This window comes from Aethalodelphis obliquidens, unplaced genomic scaffold (assembly GCF_003676395.1).
Source record: "Aethalodelphis obliquidens isolate GAN/ISIS:26980383/991018 unplaced genomic scaffold, ASM367639v1 scaffold4, whole genome shotgun sequence".
Classification (NCBI taxonomy): domain Eukaryota; kingdom Metazoa; phylum Chordata; class Mammalia; order Artiodactyla; family Delphinidae; genus Aethalodelphis; species Aethalodelphis obliquidens.
The window spans coordinates 71,480,909-71,503,703 of NW_020837948.1; the positions used below are offsets into that span (position 1 = coordinate 71,480,909).

At 37.2% G+C, this 22,795-nt stretch overlaps 1 protein-coding gene across 6 annotated transcripts in view; it reads left to right on the top strand.

Moving 5' to 3' along the window:
- The window catches only part of PDE4D (phosphodiesterase 4D), a 1,268,462-nt gene that overhangs the window by 1,232,470 nt on the left and 13,197 nt on the right, over nt 1-22,795 (top strand). For all 6 annotated transcript variants that reach the window (XM_027101064.1, XM_027101065.1, XM_027101068.1 and 3 more), the window contains one exon: nt 21,664-21,757. In XM_027101064.1, the coding sequence (XP_026956865.1) occupies nt 21,664-21,757 (94 nt within the window). The remainder of the gene's footprint in view (nt 1-21,663; nt 21,758-22,795) is intronic.

Here is a 22,795-nt window from a genome sequence, read left to right on the forward strand (position 1 = left end):
AAAATGGGAATAATAATAGTCCTCATAGGATTGGTATTAGGAATAAATGAGATGATGCCAGGCAAGTATTCAGCACTATTCCTGACACATAGTAGACAATAAATAAATATTTATCAATATCAATCAATAAATATTAGCCATTACTATTTTCTACTATGCGTTTTAGAGACCCATATAATATGAATTATTAGAACTGGTATTCTGGAAGCTCTATTAAAGCCATCTGTTTGGTGAGTTTTCTTAATACCCCAAATGGAAGTTCATATGTTCTGATTCACATGCTTGCTTCCCTAGCTGTTAAGGGAAAGTGACAGCCCCAGCTGAAATTGCTCACGTTTAACTGTTGATCACTGTTTGTAAGACCTGGAGTATTTTTTTGTTTGTTTTTTGGCTTTGGTTTTTGTTTTGTTGTTGTTTTTTTTTTAAACATCTTTATTGGAGTATAATTGCTTTACAATGGTGTGTCAGTTTCTGCTTTATAACAAAGTGAATCAGTTATACATATACAGATGTCCCCATATCTCTTCCCTCTTGCGTCTCCCTCCCTCCCACCCTCCCTATCCCACCCCTCTAGGTGGTCACAAAGCACCGAGCTGATCTCCCTGTGCTATGCGGCTGCTTCCCACTAGGTATCTATTTTACGTTTGGTAGTGTATATATGTCCATGCCACTCTCTCACTTTGTCCCAGCTTACCCTTCCCCCTCCCCATATCCTCAAGTCCATTCTCTAATAGGTCTGTGTCTTTATTCCCGTCTTACCCCTAGGTTCTTCGTGACTTTTTTTTTCTGAAATTCCATATATATGTGTTAGCATACGGTATTTGTCTTTCTCTTTCCGACTTACTTCACTCTGTATGACAGTCTCTAGGTCCATCCACCTCACTACAAGTAACTCAATTTCGTTTCTTTTTATGGCTGAGTAATATTCCACTGTATATGTGTGCCACATCTTCTTTATCCATTCATCTGTTGATGGACACTTAGGTTGCTTCCATGTCCTGGCTATTGTAAATAGAGCTGCGATGAAGATTTTGGTTCATGACTCTTTTTGAATTATGGTTTTCTCAGGGTATATGCCCAGTAGTGGGATTGCTGGGTCGTATGGTAGTTCTATTTTTAGCTTTTTAAGGAACCTCCATACTGTTCTCCATAGTGGCTGTATCAATTTCCATTCCCACCAACAGTGCAAGAGGGTTCCCTTTTCTCCACACCCTCTCCAGCATTTATTGTTTGTAGATTTTTTGATGATGGCCATTCTGACCAGTGTGAGATGATATCTCATTGTAGTTTTGATTTGCATTTCTCTAATGATTAATGACGTTGAGCATCCTTTCATGTGTTTGTTGGCAATCTGTATATCTTCTTTGGAGAAATGTCTATTTAGGTCTTCTGCCCAGTTTTAGATTGGGTTGTTTGGGGTTTTTTTTATGTGACTAGTTAAGGATGTGAACTACTCTTCTGTTTGTTGCAACTTCTGTAATAAAAGCCCTGAGCCGTATTATTTTTCATCTGCTGCGTCCAGAGTCAAATCAACTTTGAGGGGTTTATAAAGGGCTTTTGAAGAACGGTATTAGCTTGATGTAAGCAAATGATCATTAGCTCAATATCATCTCAATGTTTTAAAACTACATTCGTTCACCCAACGTGGAATGAACTTACACAAGAGTAGAAGAAATCCAGGAGAGGTGGACCTTAATTATGTAGGACTCCTGTCTGGGTAGAAGGTTGGACTAGATGTCTTCAGAGGGGCTTTCCAGCATGGACGTAGTACGCAGAATCCAAGCACTGTCCTCTGTTTGATGAGCCTGCTTCACCTCATGTGTATGGTTGACGTGCTGTCTCACAGGGCATTAGATTCACATTTGGAAGGTCAAGTAAAACAGACTTTGTTGTCTGGTTTTTAGTTGTATTATTTTATTTTGCTTTTCCCTACTATCTTTACTCCCAGAGGCAAAATGTTTTACGTTCTCCCCTCCGAAGGATACAAATATAGACAGGTATTTTAGAAGAATAAATGTCATGGTGGTTAATACCAATTTTTATTGAAGTATGAATAAAAATAGATTAAATTATTTTTTTTAACCAGGTTTTCAGGTCTAAGTGCTTTGTTAGAAGGAATATATAGGTGCATCTTAGTTTATGGGCAATTAGAAAAATTGAATTTGTTTTTCAAATATTTTAGTGCCAGTAATTTACTCTCAAGATATAAGAATAATCATGTTTAATTTTAAAAAATTGTTTAAAAGCAGTATTTTGAATAAAAATGACTGCTATAGTATTAATGACAATTATCTAACCTTACACTGTATTTTATAGATAAAATACAGTACACTTAAAATATGACAAGACTTCCTTTTCCAGCAAAATGGCAACATGTATCTAATTTGAATTCCAGGAGAGAATAAAGAGAATGGGAAGAGGAAATATTCTAGAAGTTCAGTGAATTCCAAACAGGAAATTTTTTTAAAAGAAACTCACATCCAGAGAAATCACAGAAACAAATAGATCCCAACACAGCCAGAGAGAAGAGGCAGGTTATCTACAAAGAAATAACAATTAGATTGACAGCTGTTTAATTTGTGGGAAGGAGCGGGGGTTCTGATTGGAAGAAATTAAATCACATCTGAAACTTTAGCTGCAAGGGCATTGAGGATATGGATTTTTCACATGTCCAGCCTCTGGAAGGCTCATAAAAGGAATGTGGGGGGCTTCTCTGGTGGCTCAGTGGTTAAGAATCCGCCTGCCAATGCAGCGGACATGGGTTCGAGCCCTGGTCCGGGAAGATGCCACATGCTGCGGAGCAACCAAGCCCGTGCGCCACAACTACTGAGCCTGCGCTCTAGAACCCGTGAGCCACAACTACTGAGCCGGTGTGCCACAACTACTGAAGCCCGCACTCCTAGAGCCCGTGCTCCACAACAAGAGAAGCCACCACCACAAGAAACCCGTGCACCGCAACAAAGAGTAGCCCCCACTCGCCAGAACTAGAGAAAGCCCACGCGAAGCGACGAAGACCCAACTCGGCCAAAAATAAAATAAGTAATATAAATAAATTTATATATAAAAAAAAGGAAGGTGGGATGGCTACTGTGCACACCTGTTTACCTTCTGAATCCCACACACTACTAAGTAAGCACTTCAGAGCAGTTTGCTGACTGACCTTTCCTTAGTACCTGGGACCGTAGCTAACACATAGTTGGTGCTAATTAAATATTTGCTGATTGAAAGGATTAGCATCTTAAATCCTCATTGGTACTGGGCTTGATCTCCTTGATTCGAAGGCACCTGTAAAGTTGTACCTACCTTTTCCTCTGGAGATTGGAATTTGGTCCTGAAACCTGAAGGGATGTCCTTGCATTTGTCAGGTCAGTGCATCCTGAGAAAATTATCCCTGTTTGTTTGATATCTCCAAAAGCATTTTCCACTGGTATCAGTGATTCTAATAGTTTTCAGACAAACCATTGATTGCATAAGCAATTGGTTAGATATTACTCTAGGAATCTTCATACAGCTGTTTTAACCAGATTGTTTTCCTTAGGACAAGTTTCAGTGTTTCTGGTCCCAATGTAAATAACTTATCGCGTTCCTGACATCTACTTAACACACTGTCCTAGATGACTTTCATTAACTCCAATTCTCCACACAACCCAGAGACCTTAAATAGCTTGCTGTGTATTATTGTGCTCATAAGAGGCCGGGTCAAGATTAGAACTCAGGTGAAGCCAGCTAGAGAAACCAATGCCCTATACTATCGTATTTCTCATCATTCTCATACTCTACTCTTCTGTCACTGTTGCAAAAAAAAAAAAAAAAAATTCCCATTATTGCACAATTTTTAATTGTGTTTATGATTGCCTGTAGTAAAGTCTTCCTTCCAAAAATGCCTAAAGAAGACATATCACTTTAATAAAAATATTGCCAGCTATGAGTGTTAGATTCTAATTTTGGTTATGTTGCGTGACCTTGCTTAGGCTTTCACATTAATAATTTGCTATGAGGATGGGATTTTTAAAAATAGATTATCCGTTGATGCCCTTTCTTTTTGGCTCTTCTAAAAACATATTAAAAGATCTGGAGGAACGTGGTCTATCCTAATGTAATGTCATTAGAGTATTTGAAAGTAACTGTATATTCACCACTCCATCATCGGATAGCTTTTCTCATCCAGAACTCTGAAGAACTTCATAGCACTCTTCTTTCTCCTTCTTTATCCTCCTCCAAATCTTTACCTCCCCCAGGTTTCTCCACAGCAAAGGGCACAAATATCCTTTCAAGGCAGGGAGTCTAGGAATTGATTCTTCTTATTTCTTCACTTCCAGCATTCAAGTCTTATCAACTCTTCCTCCATGCTTCTTCCTCTTCTATCTGCTTTTGCCTCTCTATGAGCCATCCTCTACAGAGGCAAGTTTTTAAAATGTAAACCATGTCATGTCACTCCCTGCTCAGAACCTTCTGGTGGTACCCCACCCCCTCTGGAAGGCTTGCAAGGACCGCATGATCTTGCCCTGACCCATCTCTAATCTCATTCCGCATACCTATCCTCCATCATGCTGGCTGTGTTTTTCTAGCCCTTGCTCAGAGTGCTTTGGTCCAAATCTTTCAGCTCTTTCTAGTCATCAGTATCTCATCTCAGATATTACCTTCCTGACTACTTAATAGTCTACCATCACAGTATCATGTTACGCCCTTTTCTTTTATCCAGCATGTTTGTCACTCTTTTTTTTTTTTGTCTGCTTGTTTTTTGTCTTTTTGCCCCAAGAGTCCAAGGCTTACACTGAGCAGAGAACTCTTCTGTCTTGTTCAGTACTATATCCCTCATGCTGGCACAGAGTAGCCATTTAGTAAATATTTGTTGAGTAGGTGAATAACCATTCTAAACATTTTTATTACTTGATAGCTAAAGACCATTACTTTCCACAAGAATTTTCAATGAAATCCTGGTATTTTTGTTCGTTTTTGCTTGTTAATAAATGTGAAGGGAGCAGAATTAAGTACTGGAATAATTTTGAGAAATACTAAGTTAAACAAAATAAAACAAAGTTACGTAGTATGGGTCTCGGCAGAGCCTTTAATATGCTAAAGTACACAACTTCCAAGAAGGTTAGCACTATGTCAGAAGTTTGACACTGGATGTCTTCTTTGGGAATGATCACATGGCATTACTGTTCTTTACAACGCGTTCTGGGAAATGCTGCCTTAGACAAAAACCCGTCATAACGGAAAGGGGAAAGGGACGCTATATTGAGTATAAGGAGGCAGATATATTGACCATAGGAGAACAGGCTGACAACCAAGGACTCAGAAAAAACTAAAACCCATGAAAAAAGAACGGAAGGACTCAAAAAGAATACAGCAATGGGACTATTCAGCTTCTGCAGGCTACTCTACCCACCTTACTGGATTTTTCTATCTCTAGCAGCTGGCACAGTGCTTGGAGTAGAATGAGCCTACAATGAACATGTGTTGACTTTTCAGAGATGAGTGAATGATGGTGGCCCAGGGTCACCATAAAATAATTAAATTAAGATAGTTTGGTTTGTTTAAGAAAGCAGGAAAATGCCTGAAGTATTTTAGGGAATACGTCATTCTAAAGGATTAAGATTAAAATGTTATTAGTACTTATGAGAATACTTTCATGGGTTATTATATTGCCTAAAGGCTTTGTAACTAGGGATTTACTATATATTGTTTTATTCAAAGCTGGCACAGATTTTAGACAAACATATGCATGTTAGACTGGAATATTACGGTGGCTGTCTTTAGAAGGGTACAAATCTTATTTTACCCAATGGAACTATGCTTCAGATTTTAGTTTTTCCTTCTTCTTTAGGCAAAGTTAAGCAAATTTGGAATTAAAATAATTTGATAACATCACCTAACATTTTTTAAAGTCAGGTAAAATTTACAGATTGATAAGATATACTTTTTAAAGATATAGTTGAATGTTTTTTGACAAATTATACAATGGTAAAACTACCACAATAATCTAGATATAAAATATTTCCCTCACCCAAAAAGTTTTCTCTTGCTCCTTTGTAGTCATTCCCCTCCCCTGCTCCCAGTGACTGGAAACCAGTGATCTGACTGTCCCTGTAGTTTTGCCTTTCCAGAATGTCATGAATGAAATCATACAGTGTGTGTGTGTGTGTGTGTGTGTGTGTGTATGTATGTATATATAGCCTTTTGTTAATGGCTTCTTTCACTTTTCATAATGCTTTTGAGATTCATCCATTAATAGCTTGTTGCATGTATTATTAATGTTTCTTTTTATTGCTTTCTAATATTTCATTTTATGGATGTACCACAATTTATCCATGCACCAGTCGATTGACGTCTGGGCTTTTTCCAGGTTTCTGCTATTAATAGAATTTCTAGAAACATTTATACGTAGCTCTTTGGACACATGTTTTCATTTCTCTTGGGTAAATGACTAGAAGTGGGATTGTTGGATCATATAGTCGGTGTTCTTGTTGACTTTATAAGAAAGTGCCCCACTGTTTTCCAAAGTTGCTACACTGTTTTGCATTCCCACCAGTAATGTGTGAGAGATTCCATTTTCCCTGCATCCTGGCCAAATTTTATGACTTAAATTACTATAAGATTCACATCTAAAAGTGATGTTCATAAAAGATTGAATATGGATTTACAGAAATATGCCTGTTTGCATTTTTTATTATTGCTTTAGAAGACAGGTATTCTCTGTTTAAATTGTTTTCACAAAGCATGCCATGAGGTACAGAGCGGTACCTAAGTATTTTGTGGTGATGATAGTAGTCATCATAAACATGGAGAATTGGTATTAGGACAGTTTAAGTGAATTAGGGGTCCTCATTTTCTCTGTAAGTAGGAAGTTCCCTTTCATGCAAGATTATTTCTGTGGACGCTTCCTTTATGTGAGGCTTGTATACCCATTCATTGCCTTAATTATTCTTCAGTGAAACAGAAGTCCTTGGTAGGTATGATGATGATAATGGCGTGGTGGTTTCAGCTAGATTTACTAATTAGTTATGAACAGAGAACACTATGTATCTACTCTGTATGATTCAAACTGTATTAACAATTATAGGATACTCTGCTAACATTTAATGAGAGTTAGCCCATGTGGAAGAGAAATTTAAATAAAGGTATTATCACATCAGTTCTCATGTTATTTCAGCTTTAAGGAACCTTTCAACAAAAATAAGCTTTCTTATATTAGAATTTCTTTCTCAGTAAATGTTACAGGTTTTTCCTGTTTTAAATAAAACTATATTTTGGTGAAAACTTTCTAACCAGGTTAATTAAAGAATGATTCTTAGCTTTTCAGATGATGTTTAGGTTTCAAAAAAATCAACCTGAAAAAACAAAAACTGAAAAAACCCCAAATCAATCAGGAGTTCCTCTTAATCTCAAGCCTCTAAAATATTTATAAAACATGTTTTCATTTTCTGAAATGTGATGGCTCTTCAAGAACAGAGCTGTTCTTTAAATCGCATTTGGATCCCTTATCACTAGAGGGCAGTAAACACAAACAGATTTAGTGGATTTACTTGTGTTGTTTTTGTACTATTAGCATTAATCAAAGAAAGTGTCGTTTTTATAATGTAAAAATAGATTTAAAATTCTGTTATTTGAAATACAGGTTGTCAATTACTTCTAGATCATTGTCTGCCTCCAAAACTACTTTTAAGGCGTTTGAAAGCAAAAGAACACTCAGTGATTTCAGAGACACTGGTATGCTGTCGTTATTGTATTTAATATCTGAAGTTTAACCTTACCTCAGAATTCTTCCAGGGTCTTTTAGCAATTAGATTTGCATATGTTTAGCCGAGCAGTATTGGATATGTGAGAGCCTACTTTATACAGATTTGCTTCTTGATTAATAACAACTCCCAGAACTTGATCCTAAGCAGAAAGGTGTAAAATAAATATAACTGATTATAGGATAAACTATTTTCAGGTGTAAATTCTACCAAAAGCACTGCTGTTGCCAGGAATATCCCTTAGCTGGGAGAAATCTAAGAGTTAATAACACTTATTTTAACTAATTTTTAAATATTTCAAGACAATAATAGATTATATAGCTGAGGATTTATTATGTTAATAGATATAGTGTTTACAGACTCTAGGGTAAATGCAGATTAATGCCTGAAATACTTTTTTTGGCAATCTGGAGTACTCTGAAGCCAGACAGCCTGCGTTCAAATCCCAACACTGCTACTTTGGCTTTGTGACCTGGGCTAAAACACTTGACCTTCTGAGCCTCAGTTTTCTCACAGTTTGGTTTATTTCTTTTTCTTTTTCCCTATTCAAAAATGTTTTCTCTCTCTTGACCTCTGTTGCAGAGGCAGTGATGCCAGCATGTGTTAGTATATCAAAGACTCAACTCCATCAGCAGATTTTTAAATATCCTGAAATAGTCCACAAAGGTTGTTGATTGCTTGGGGTATCGCTTAAGGACCAATGAAATGAAGAATAAAATAGGAGTGACACCTAGAGATCCTGAAGATTATTATTAGGAAAAGAGAACTGAATGCTACAGAAAATTATGTATTTTTTCTATTTTGGTACATGCACACACATTCACGTGTGAAATCATTTGGATGTTTGAGAGGAAACTCAGGAAACCTGAGTTCTCCCTGTGTGTGAGGGCATCTGTGTCTTGTTCACATGGTACCCGCACACACAAGTAGGTCTCACTGTCAGGTGAAGCTGCCTGTCTTTCTCTGGGCACCAGCTTCCTGACTGCACTAGTTAGTAGGTGGAATCAGCACAAGGATTAAGAATAAATGAATCCACTCCTAAATTCATACCATTTATCATAGAGTTTGAATCAGCCTAATTATATGACGAGCTATTCATCCACCATGAAGAGCAAAGACAAAGAGACCTAGACTCTCATCTCAGCCCTGCCACATCCAGGGCAAGTTATTGACTATTTAAGGGTGTCTGTCTTTTCATTCTTTAAAATGGGGATGATATCTATCTACCCAGGATGTTGCAAAGATTAGAGATAAGATATAAATATAAAGCACTTGGTGCAAAGTAGGTGCCTAATAAATGCTGTAAAATTCCTGTTACGGTTTCCCCATTAAAACTGTCAGAAGCCAAGTCTGTCTATAAACATTGTATCTCTCGGGCTCCATCCATATTTCTCTTCTGGGTTGTCTAGATTTCTTTCTGCAGGCTCTACAACTGTGGCAATGGGAAGGAGCTTCTAGTCTGCTTCTTATAATGGGAATAATTAAATGAATTTTAATTTGGCTCAGAGCTTTAAAAAAAAAGATTTCTTATTCCCTAGAAATATGGAAACCTTCCTTGGTACTTTTTACTTGATATTATTATTACTACTACAACTACTACTGCTACTCCTCTGCTCTTACTATTATCTCCCCCTGCTATAGCAAATTAGGGATTTACAGCTGAATCTCTTTGTGCCTGTGGCTCTCTATCTACTTCGGGAAATATAAAGAAAGAATGTCTTTCTTGCCTCAAGCATCCTCCACCCTGGTTGAGGAGACAAAGTTCAAGGCAGTTGTAGCAACTAGGACAGTGTTACTTAACACTGGGGAACATTGAGGAAATTTCAGGTACACGGACGGGACTGTACTCCCCGCATTTCATGGACAGAGCCAGGGAGGCTTGACATCCTAGAATACATGGGGTAGTCCTTCACCAGGGAGTGTTTCTCTGTGTCAGCAACCATTCACGTAGGTTGAAAAATTTACTCACGATTATCTGAGCCTAGAACACAACTACTCTTTACATATAAATGCAAAATGTTTTTTGCATGTTTTAATCCACACTAAATTTTTGAGTAATGCAACCACAGTGTATATTGAGGAAGGATGGTACTTTGTTACATTTGAAAACCTTTCCAAGAGCCATTCACCACTTAGGAAAAAGATCATCCCTCCACTACAGCACTCCTGTAGTTATTTCCATTTTGCTTTCACATTCATGGTGATTTCTCCACATCAGAAGAATCGGAGCAAACACACAGCACGTGGTGTGCTAAGTGTTTATGTGTATGTACTGATTAAAACTCACAACAACCTGTAAGGAAGTTACTATTATTATTCTCATTTTCCAAATGAGTAAACTGAAGTATGGAAGGTTTAAATAACTTTCTCAAGGTTACACAGCTAGTAAGTGATAGTAAAATATAAGCTTTTGACTCTTTTATTATTTTTTAAATGTAGTTCTGTACAAGTATTTATATTTTGCAGTGTTTAATATAAATTACTCTTCTTCACCATTATGTTACTGATAAGCCATTATACTAGGTTGTTTTTTTTTAAGTATCTATATAAGGATTTACTTAGTATGTATGTATTTATTTACTAAAGTGTGTATGCAGGAAGAGCATTTAGGAATTTAATTTCAGGATAAAAAGTACTTGTTACGAAAAGAAAGAAGTCACTTAGTTTGAAGTTCATCAAAGAATAAAACAGATTGATGGATGGATACAAAAAGGGAGCAGTAGGTCTGATATGGCTGAGAACCCCCATAAAGCATAGTTAGGATTTAAATGATTGTATGACCTACCTTGCTCTGGGAGAGCTCACAAGGCCTGCTCCTGCCTCAGGGCCTTTGCCCTTGGCAAACCCAACACTTGACGCCCTCTCCTTCCAGATATCCACGTGCCTCTCTTTCTTCAGGTCTCAGTGTGTGTCACCTCATCAAAGAGGCTTTCCCCGATCGTCTTATAAGAGAGGAATCTTTATCCCTAACACCCTCCTTATCGTTTCTTTTTCTCTATTGCACCTACCATCACATGACATATTATATATTTACTGACTTAGTTGAATGTAAGCTCCAGGTGAAAAACCTTTGTTCACTGCTATGTCCCCAGTATCCAGGACAGTGTCTGGAATATAATAGGAGAATAACAAGTAATTATTAAATAAAGGAGTGAGCGTAGAACAGTTAGAGTTTGGAGAAGGGCTGGAATATTTGGTTTTGATATGTACTTTGAATGATTTAAATCTGACTTTGAAAGACCAGCTTGAGGTAGATGGAATAAAAGAAGCAGAGTACTCTAGGCAGTGAATTCTCTGTGAGTAAAGATAGGAAAATGGGACCATCTGCCATATTGTAGGGATGGGTGGAATAGTAGCCTGTTGGGAACAGAGCAAGGGTGTAAAGAGCTGTTGAAGATGGGCTTGGAGTTGGGGATTAGGGTCAGAGGCTGTCAGGCTGGAGTTGCCAGAGGAGTCTGGAAGGTGAAGCAGGTGATGCCGAGTCGTCAGTGACTGGCTTTGGAGTGGCAGGCTGAGGCTGGAGCTGAGGAAAGCTGGCCTGGCAGTGGAGATCAGAAAGGGGTTGGAAGGAGAAAAGCCAAAGGAGATGAGCTAAGAAGCAATTATAGTGTTTTGGGTCTGAGACATGGAACGATGTGATGCAGTTGGAAGGAAACATGATATGTTTTTTTAGAAAAAGGATAAGCCTGGGAGTTAAAGTATGTCGGCACCTTCATGGAATAGTTATGATGATGATATCATCATCATCACCTAATACCTGTTTATCACTATGTATCAGATGTTGGGTTTTATTGGGGGGCTGGGGTTGATTTTTGGTTTTTTGTTTGTTTGACCACGCATCCCACACAGCATGTGGGATCTTAGTTCCCCGACCAGGGATTGAACCCGTGCCCCCTGCGGTGGAAGCATGGAGTCCTTAACCACTGGACCCCCAGGGAAGTCCTCATATGATGTTTTAAGTGCTTTGTGTATAACATCTCATTTATCCTCATAATAATTGTTCTGGTTATTTCTATATATAACAAATCACTTCAAACTTAGTGGCTTAAATTATCAAGTTTTTATTACTTTTCATCGTTTTGTGGGTCGATGGGGCTTGGCTCAATATTCTCACTTGGAGTCCCTTATATGGTTGCAGTCTGATGGTGGCAAGGGCTGGAGTCATCTAAAGGGGCAACTGCCTGGATGACTGAGATGGATTCTTCACTCTCAGGTCTGGCTCCAGGCTGGCATGGCTGGCAGAGCTGGAGGCCGGCCATGTGAGCGTGTACACTGGCTCATACTCTCTCTCTCCTCTTCCTCCGCATCTGCTTCTCTCTGTCCCTCTCCCAGCAGCCTCTCCATAGAGTTAGCATGGGCTTCCTCCTAGCGTGGCAGTCTCAGGATAGTCGGGCTTTCTTACAAGGCGGCTCAGGGAGCCCGACAGCATGTTCACGGAGGCCAGGGTGAGAGCTGCAGTACTTCCTGTGACGGCCTCCACAGTCAGGCAGCATCCCTTGTTGGTTACACGAGCCAGCTCAGATGCAGTGTAGGGCAGTGTGGCTCATTAGGAGGCATCTTTGGAGAGCAGCTACTACGGTAAACGATTTTGCAGATGAGGAAACTGACACGCTAAGAAGAGGGAATAAAGGATTTGAACTCAGAGTCTGGTTCTTAGGATCTGGGTGAACTTGGGAAAATCATTGTCTCTCTAGGTATCCCGTTATATGGAAATGAGGAAATTGGAGGAGAGGATGTTGAAGGTACTTCCATTTCTCTCAGCCTTTAAGCCTTTGAATTTAGATGATGGGCCTGGGAATGAAAGGAACAGACTAAGTGAAAAGGCATTCTGTAGAAGACAGTAGTTTGAAACAGTGTTGGTGGAGGGAAGGTACGGGGTGGATGGGGAACACGTAAGGGTTACTCAAGGATTCAGTTGTATCATTGTATGAAACATCTAACAGTGTTCAACTCACATGGAACACCTATTGAACAGCAGGAAAGAGTCATAGATTTCAGTCTGGGACACTGGAATATGGGCCCACTGAAGGAAATGGGAGTAGTCATAATAAGCACTGCTTTAAGTAGAAAAATGGATCCACCAATTTTGAAAAAGTTTGAGATGACTAGCAGGGCGTTCCAACGGGAAGAATATCTTTTAGTCATTTGGAAATAAGGTGCAAAAATTCAGGTTAGAAGTGGTCGTTAGAGAGTGTTGGCCCTCCGAGAGAGTCTTTGTGGATATCCCAAATTAGAGGATGAAGAGAAGAAGGCAACAAAGGTATGGTCAGAGAAGTGGGAAGAAAACCTTCATAAAGAAGCTGCAGGTCTTGGGAGAGAGGGAGAGGGGAGAGGGTGGTCAAACAGTGTTGAACGCTTCAGAGAAGTTGAGGAGAATGAGAGACTAGTGAAAGGGGAGCACCTCTGTATTCTTCCAGAAGCAGTTTTAGTGGAGTATTGGGGGTTTAGCATCTTTCTTTTGTAGAGGATTAAGAGGAACTTAGGAAGTGAACACAGTGGGTGTGAACTGCAGCTGAGGACTTTGGCAGCAGAGGACCAATAGAAGCTCAAAGAGGCAGGGATTACCTGGCTGTTTCTGATGAGGGTGTGCTGTCTGAGACGGACATACCTGATGCAGTCACCCGGTCAGCAAGTCATAGACGTGCCGAGCAGTAGGTACAAACTGAGATGGAGGGGAGGTAGAATGGACAGAACTTCATGCTGAAATAGAGTAAAAGCTAGATTCCCCTCATTTCTTATCCATAAGACCTCTTTAGTATAAAAGTTACAGAATAATGCCGTCCCAAACCAAATAAGAAAGATCCTTTTTTCCCAGAGGAATTGAGATTTCTTATTTAGCTCTTCTTGTAAAAGGCCTGATTACTCTTGAGCTCAATTCTGTATTCTTAAGAGCCACTCTATACCTTTACACAATCATAAACATGTTCTCTTCTGATCAAAATACAGATCCTGAAATCTGTACACAGGACACTGCATTCTTTAACCATACACAGTGCATTAGCTCTCAGGGTTTTTTTTTCCCCCACAATCAGATTTATAATAAATCATCCCCACCCTTAGATTTTTAAGATTGTGGAGCTCAACCATATATAACAATAGAAACAAAAGGAGCTGAGAATAGCAATGCCACACAGGTGAGGAAATGTATCACTTCCATTTATGAATTCTGGACATTAATCGTATTTTATAATTACAGTATGCTGTTATGTTGGACTGAGGAAGGAACTTCAGCTATATCTGTGTTACCGGGGAAACCACTTGTTTTGGATTTGACAGAGGGAGACAATTAAAATGCCTGATTGCCATTTTTAGAGCAGCTTTTATTTTATTTATTTATTTATTTATTTATTTTAATTTTTACAGCAGCTTTTATTTTGAAGAGAAATCAGAGAATATTGAAATTCATAGAAATGACTCTGAAAGGATTGGCAATTCTTATTTAAGAATGAACTATGAATTACGTAGAGTTTTATGGTGGTTATTCATCACTGTGAGAGGGGAAGCCCATTCATCTTTTCATGCGGCAGCCTCAGCTATAGGGATACCATTATTAAATGGCGTTTACCAGAGGTGAGGAGGAAACCTCCTCCCCAGAGGTTCACCCTTGCCAACCAATCACAGAGCAACCTGGGGCTGGTCCACACCCCCTGCCCTGTTAGACCCAGGGACGCAGTGTGATTGGTGCATAGTTGGGGTTTTATGGGAGGGGTTTCTTGTCACTCTTCCTGGCTCCCCTGCAGTTCCTTATTTGGTAGCTTTTGACAGAACTAGTCTTTCTTGCAGCTAAGCATCTTGACATACATTATTCATTAAGCCCTGGAGCTCAGGGAGAGAAAGATGCAGACCCTTAGATCTTTAGATGATTCTTTATCACATGAATTGTCTTTATTCAGAATAGTGGTTGAATTCTGTTGCATTCTGGAGTTTTACAAATGGAATGCATTCCATGGGAAACCAACTGGATGGGATCTAATGCGAGGCTTTCTTATGTGTACTTAATTACCAAAAATCTTTAAAAACCTACATACTCTGTGCTTGTGGAGATTGTTAAAATATCAAGGTTTTGAAGATACACATATTTTAGAATTTATTGTCTCTCTATATAATCAATCAAAAATGCCTGAAGCAAACTATTTACTGTCAGTATCTTGGGGCTACATAAAGGTAAGATTTATTTAGCCTTTGTAAACTCCTGATTACTCTGAGTACATAACTAATAATTTTAATAAATTACAATGGAGTTAAGCTTTCTAAGCAATCTTTTATTTTTTCCTTGGATATAAACTACAGAAGAAATGTGGGTTTTTAGTGGTCAAGATAAGGAGAAATTGTAGAACTTTTATTAGTTATAATTTGCATGTTAAAATAGCTTTTTAATGTTCAGCGTTTCTTCTGTCATGTGGTATAAATTTGAGTTATTCTTTTAAGTATCAAGGTAATTAAATTCATTGGAAATAAATCCTTGGGCTAAATTATAACTGGTACATAGGCTCTAATTAGTATGTAGCACTTAAAGTTTATAAAAATTAATTTGTAGCTCTTTCTAAAAATCTGTACTGCTTTTACCTGATGAAGAGTATGTTTTTTTTCACCTTTGGATATAAAGCTCTAGATGACATTAAAGTTGACATTACTTGACTTTTCAGGTGATATCTTATTAAAATGAACACTTGATCCTCTATTTGTAAAACTGGAAGATGTAAATGTATATGATACTGCTATTTTTGTTAATCTCAAAAAATGAATTAGTACACTGCATTTAATAAGATTGTGTTCCTGCTTGGCAAGCTTCTTACACATGCCCTGTGGTAATACTAACCTGGCGATCCTAGCTGTTTAATAGAAACCTGAAGTAGAAAAACCTTTTTCAGTCCTAAAGGAGGCATCACTTCAGAAATTAGAATTTATTCTGGAATATTTGAACAAATCACAATACACATTTTTAAAGAATCCTTTTCCATTACTTTAAGGACGCTCAGATTGTAATACTTTGCATTTTCTTTGTTTCTTCTTAAAGGAGAATTTCCTCTTTCCTGTGAGATTTACTCGCATTCTAAGCAAACTTATTTCAGTTTTAGTTGTCTGAATAGTCATGATTTTCCACCTCCCTTTAAATCTAGATGGTCCAGATTTTTGTAATTTTCATTATTTGAATTTTGCTAGCCATTTCTTAGTTTAAAATGTTTTTTAAATATAGAAAAATGTGGAGAATAATAAAGAAGCCCCCTCCCTCCAGTCTCCCTAGAAGTCATTTCTTAGCTTTTAGACAGTTCATATTTGATAGCTTTTTAAAGGGCTTCACGTTTGTGTTATAATTATGAATAATACCTTCAGGAATCTAAACACAGAATTTTAGTGCTTTTTGAGAAAATGTTTGCTGGAAAGCTTTATGCCTTTAATATCATATTGCTAAAAACACTTAGGAAGGACCAATATAAATGTATTTAGTCTTATTATGTATTTTGAAAGATTTATTTTTATATAGCTAATACAGTATTTATTTTAGCTTTTAATGCTGATATCCACCAAAGTTGTAGTGTATCACAGTGCAGCATATTCAAATGATTTTTAGCAGAATGTTGTGGGGAAAAATAAACATTTACTTAATATTTAAACTTTACCACTTTCTTAATTATATACTAGAGGATATATAATGTACCCAGTAGCACATTGGCATGAGGGGGAAGTACAGGGATTAAATTTAAGAATACTTTAATTTTGTTTTATTATTTAATTTTGTTTCATGCACAGTCTTAAATATAGAACATAAATTGGAAAACTGGAGTTTAAAAAGCAATATACAGTATTCAATTCAACTGCACTTTCACTTTCTTTTATGCTTTAAATTTGCTGCATACAGACATTCTGATGCATGATGAGAACAAAGGATTTGAAAGCATTCACTTAGAGATCTTCCTCTGCTTTTCTTTGTTGCAACAATAATTCTACATATTATTTCAGACTATTTAGAGACCAGAAACAATCAGAATAACTCATCAGCCAAAAATATTTAGAGGTCACTTTTAAAGATATCTAAATGCTCAATTAAATTGCTCTGCATTTTGCAACCAGTTCTTTTGAAAAGCAGTTCTGTATTTTGTCACTTATTGAGAACCCGTAACAGTGTTCCTGAAAAAGTACATTTTATTACCTTTTCTAATCATTTTCCCCCTCATGGCAATTATATATCATTATCTTAATAAATGGTATGTAGTTATCTTAAAATGAGAGAAATTCCACTTACGTTTTAAAATGATTGTTGAATGGTTAAGTTTATTGTTCTTATCACATCCTGCTGTGCACTCCAAGACCAAACTGTAAGAGCAACTACCAGTTGAGAAAACTCTGATGGTAATTTTTGTGGTTATTAATTTAGCTTCCCTGGACTGTATGTTTTATATCAATAGCACAAAAAGGAAGCCATATTAATTCCTCTTAGAAAGTGCCCTTGCGTTATAACTTAATTGACTCTCTGGAAATTGTCTTTAGGAAATCTCCCATACTCTTGGGAAAAAGAGGACTGCTTAAAATATTGTGTCATCTAATTATGTTGAAAGGAAATGTTTTCTTCCTTGGAGCACCTCACAAGTGGGAGGGAGATAAGTGTGCCATGAAGGGTTTCTCCACCCATGCTTTTGAGTTTGGAACAAAGGCAGAAGGGTAGTCTGGGAATATATGTGTATGAATCAGAAATAATCAGTAGAATATAATCTGTCATTTATCAGTCTGTACAGTAGAATCCTTCCACTGGCATTTTTTTTGCCTCAGTTATCTGTACCAACTGGCTATTTTGATGAGTTGTGTAATCAAACTGACAGGAAAAGACACCTCGTTCTTCATATTCTGACAGATAAATCCAATAATTTGTGTGGCATATCTGCAGATACCAAGCAGTTTTTCTGCTTGGGCGTATGGCATCATATTCCTCCTACCAGGTTGCTTACAAGTTAGAAGGTGTCTCTATAGAAAAACTGGGCTCCTATCTAACTTTTCCAGGGGCACCAACTCCCCCACACCCCACGGAGGTTGCATCGTTTTTTAGTTACATTGAGAGAAATTCACGGAGGGCAGGTGGACAGTGGTTCCTGTATAGCACACTGTAGAAATGTGAGGAGTGGCTGATAGCCTTACCTATTCCCCCAGCTTTTAAGAAAGGACTTTGTCATGACCAGGCAGTTCTTAATAGCAACTTTTATCTCATAGCACAGACAATTCAGGTCAAAGAAATATTTCATTAAATATATGTTTAAGATATTTAGCAGACTCTCTTGAATATATATTTGCCCAAAGAGTAGATTTTTTCCAAGAGTAAAATTTCATTCATTAAACAGGATTTACTTACCTTTGTGCCTTATGTGTGGTATTATTGTTATATTTTTGAAGCATGGTGACCATTTCTTATATGAATAATACCCTAATTATTTTTTGGAATTGGTAAGGGAGCTAGATATTTAGATATATATTTTGTGTGAGCATAAGTGTAGTTAGATCTTCCATCCATTTGCCCTGCAATGATAAAAATCAGCTATCACTATAAAAGGGCCCAGGAAACTGGGAGATAGAAAGAACTCAATGTTGAGCACCCACTGTGTGCCAGTACGAGTTAAATAATCTAATACATTCCTGGTTGATAGCCTATAATTTACTTAAGAAAACATAACTTTACAAAAAGATCAGCAGAAAATTTTTTGAACACTATTGGAAATGTCTTCATGAACATTCTTGGAAGGTTCCAAATTTTATGTTTCCCCCAGCAGATCATAATATATAATGCTCAGTGAAAATAAGCAGTAACCCATGTTTCGTACACTACATGATGCCAGTTTTAAAAATATATATACATCCTTGTGACTTATTTATTTTATAACTGGTTGTTTGTACCTCTTAATCCCCTTCTCTTATTTTGCCTATCCCTTACCCTGCCCCCCACTCTGGCAACCACTAGTTTTTCTGTATATGCGAGTCTGTTTCTGTTTTGTTATATTTGATCATTTGTTTTGTTTTTTAGCTTCCACATATAAGTGAAAACATACAGTATTTGTCTTTCTCTGACTTCTTTCATTTAGCATAGCACCCTCAGGTCCATCCATGTTGTCACAAATGGCAAGATTCCATTCTTTTTATGGTTGAGTAATATTCCACCAGGTATGTGTGTCTATATATATATATAGAGAGAGAGAGAGAGAGACAGAGAGAGAGACACAGACACATATATATGAGATATATATATATATCATAAGATGGAATGTACAGCACAGAGAATATAGACAATAAAATTACAATAACTTTGTATGGTACAGAATCTATAAAATGTTTAGTCACTCTGTTGTGTACCTGAAACTCATATGATATTTTTAAGTCAACTGTACTTCAACAAATATATATATACAAATGAAAAAAAAGGCATAGAAGGAAATATAGCTATTTATATATGGTTATTAGCAGTGGGACAGTGGGGTTGTACATGAGTTCTAATTTTTTCTATATAGCTTTCTAGATTTTTTATATCCCATATGCATTTTATAATCAGAGCAAGTTATAAAAAAAAATACACAAAGAAAGTGAACTTTGTGTTCCTGAGTTTGAGAATAACCTCTCTCAACCTGCAAGTTAAACAACCAGAGGCATTTCTATTGGTTGTAGCCAGTTCTTCTGTTTTGACTGCAAGAGAATGCTAATATGCATTTCTTGTATTCAAAAGTCTGTTGAGGGCTTCCCTGGTGGCACAGTAGTTGAGAGTCCGCCTGCTGATGCAGGGGACACGGGTTCGTGCCCCGGTCCGGGAAGATCCCACATGCTGCGGAGCGGCTGGGCCCCTGAGCCATGGCCGTTGAGCCTGCGCGTCCGGAGCCTGTGCTCCGCAACGGGAGAGGCCACAACAGTGAGAGGCCCGCGTACCGCTTAAAAAAAAAAAAAAAAAAAGTCTGTTGAAATTTTTTATTGATCTCTCTCAGTACTTTACAGTGATAAATTCTTATACCTAATCTAGGTGGTCAGTAAGATTAACTCTGGAAGCTATTTGCCAAATTATCTTGAATTAGAACACCTTGGTATGAATTATGCAGAGAATCAAGATTTTTTAAAAAATTCTAATAAACTAATTAAATACTGAGTTAGAATTACATTTCAGACATTACTAAACAATGAACTCACTACTCTCTTTTTCCAGACTTAAATGAGGATTTATGGGGAAATTCAAAATTTTAAAGGCTACTAAATATTAGAGTAATATGTGACTTTTTTGGATCAAGTATCTAATAGTTACTGTATGTTAGTGTATGTTAAGAGAAATATTAAGGTATATTAAAAGGTCTATTTGGGTTATTTTGGAAGTCAAAGGAAGATACATTAAGAAGCAATTGAAGTAGTTGAGAAAACCATAATTCAACAAGAGTCATGTACCACAATGTTCATTGCAGCTCTGTTTACAACAGCCAGGACATGGAAGCAACCTAAGTGTCCATGGACAGATGAATTGATAATGAAGATGTGGCACATATATACAGTGGAATATTACTCAGCCATAAAAATAAATGAAGTTGAGTTATTTGTAGTGAGGTGGATGGACCTAGGGTCTGTCATACGGAGTGAAGTAAGTCAGAAAGAGAAAAACAAATACCATATTCTAACACATATATATGGAATCTAAAAAAAAAAAAATGGTTTTGAAGAACCTAGGGGCAGGACAGGAATAAAGACACAGACGTACAGACATAGAGAATGGACTTGAGGACATGGGAATGGGGAAGGGTAAGCTGAGACAAAGTGAGAGAGTGGCATGGAGAGATATACACTACCAAATATAAAATAGGTAGCTAGTGGGAAGCAGCTGCGTAGCACAGGGAGATCAGCTCCGTGCTTTGTGACCACCTAGAGGGGTGGGATAGGGTGGGTGGGAGGGAGATGCAAGAGAGAGGGGATATGGGGATATATGTATATGTATAGCTGATTCACTTTGTTATAAAGCAGAAACTAACACACCATTGTAAAGCAATTATACTCCAATAAAGATGTTAAAAAAAAAAAAAGAAGCAGTTGATGGATGGAAAAGCATAACGTCATGGAGAATTCTGGATTTTGATAATGCCATGTAGTGGTGGTAGATAAATTCCAGGTGGTAGACAAATTTCTTTGGGTAAAATAGGCACCGGAGCACCAGTAAAATAAATTGTGAAGCAGTGAAGTTTCAATTGAACAGGTCAATTTTCAATTGTTTTTATGGGACTTAGGAAGATTGGTAAATTCTGTGAATGTTTGAGAACCAATAAATCCCTACTTAGAAAAAACTTTACAAAGGAAATATCATATAGTATCTATTCAGATATTTTCTCCATAGTTCTGGGAGAGTACTCAAATAAATCTATTCAGTTTTGCTTTGGGGGAAAAGACTACATTTTAACCTCTGACCAGTATACTTATCATTTCTGCTAATGACAAATTAATTGATGAAAACATACCATGTTTTATTGTGTGGCAACCCTTTTGTATGTTTATAAATTAGTTTTTTTCTCTTCTCTAAATACTAATAATGCATGTTATTTTTTATGCCTTTTTCCCCCTTAATTAATGTCGTCCTTGAGTGTCTCAATCTGTGCTGTCCAATATGGTAGCCCCTAGCTACATGTAACTATTGAAGTTTAAATTAATTAAAATGAAATAAAATCCAGAGTTCAGCTCCTCATTTGCACTAGCCACATTTCAATTGCTTGATAACCACATATGCCTAGTGGCTCCTGTGATGGATAGCGGAGATTATAGAATTTTTTCATCATTGTAGGAAGTTCTATTGGATGGGACTGATCTAAAGAGTCAGGACAGGTTAAAAATTCTTTGGCATATTTTCTGTATCTTAACATATGCTTATGTTATTTCACTTCAACTTTCCTCTTCTGTTATTTCATTTTATCTTTCTGTTTTTCAGTTTAAAAGGATGCTTAATCGAGAGCTCACCCATCTCTCTGAAATGAGTCGGTCTGGAAATCAAGTGTCAGAGTATATATCAAACACATTCTTAGGTGAGAATAACAATTTAAATGCAATTTTTTAAAGTTTTTTGCATTGTTTGTTTTTGGAAGCAGACTGGGGTGCAAACTTATTTTGGAAATAAGAGTTAGGAATTCCATTTGTTTTCATTCATCATATTAATAATTTGAGCCTCTAAGCTTTAGAACCTAAGGTGACAAAGGATATGTTTTATCTTTTTGTTTTATTCAGGACTTCAGGGATTCTCTGAATTAAAGTTGTATATTGTCCGTTTTTCCAAAGTACTCAACAGTAAAATGTATCTTATAGAGAGATCTATTCATGCATTCAACAAATTCTTGTTAAATGCCAGTCATTGCTGGGCACTAGGTATTTAATGATCAATTAGAAATGGTCCCTAAACTCAATGAGTTGATAGTCTAATGGGCACCATGCCTGGTAGACTGGAGAGACAGATAAATATAACACAAGAGCTAAAAAAATGCTTGCTGATAATAGCTGACAGTATGGTGTACTGGGACACCACTCCCCCACCCTCCATCCACAGAAAGAAAATGCAGTAAAGGAAAACCAATAACTTGAACACATCCTTGATCTGAATTTACTTTCAAAACAAAACTGTCGTAATAGCTAATTAGCACATTCACTAAACAGGCATTTATTGAACACACACTCTGTGCAAGGACAAGTTAAAGGAGCTCACTGTCTTGAAATAGTGAATGAGTGTACTGAGACATCTGATGTCTTATTTGAAAACAACAATTAGCTTTTGTGAATCTGATATTTAGTTATCAGATAATATTGGAGGTACTCTGTGCTCCCCGTAAAACCTTATTGCATGATTCCCCCATCTCACTATCGTATAGAAAATGTAAACTAGCAGTAGCAATCTAAGTCCTTCACATACGCTGTGTATGCTCCCACAGAATGACCCATTTCAGGAAGCTATTAGGTTCACACATTAGTGCTGTTTTTATATTCGTGCACGAAGTTTCTTCCATTTCAAAGTAGGTATTGAAACTGGAGTTCTTAATTGGCAAGAGCAGTGTTCTCACCACTAAGTGAATTTT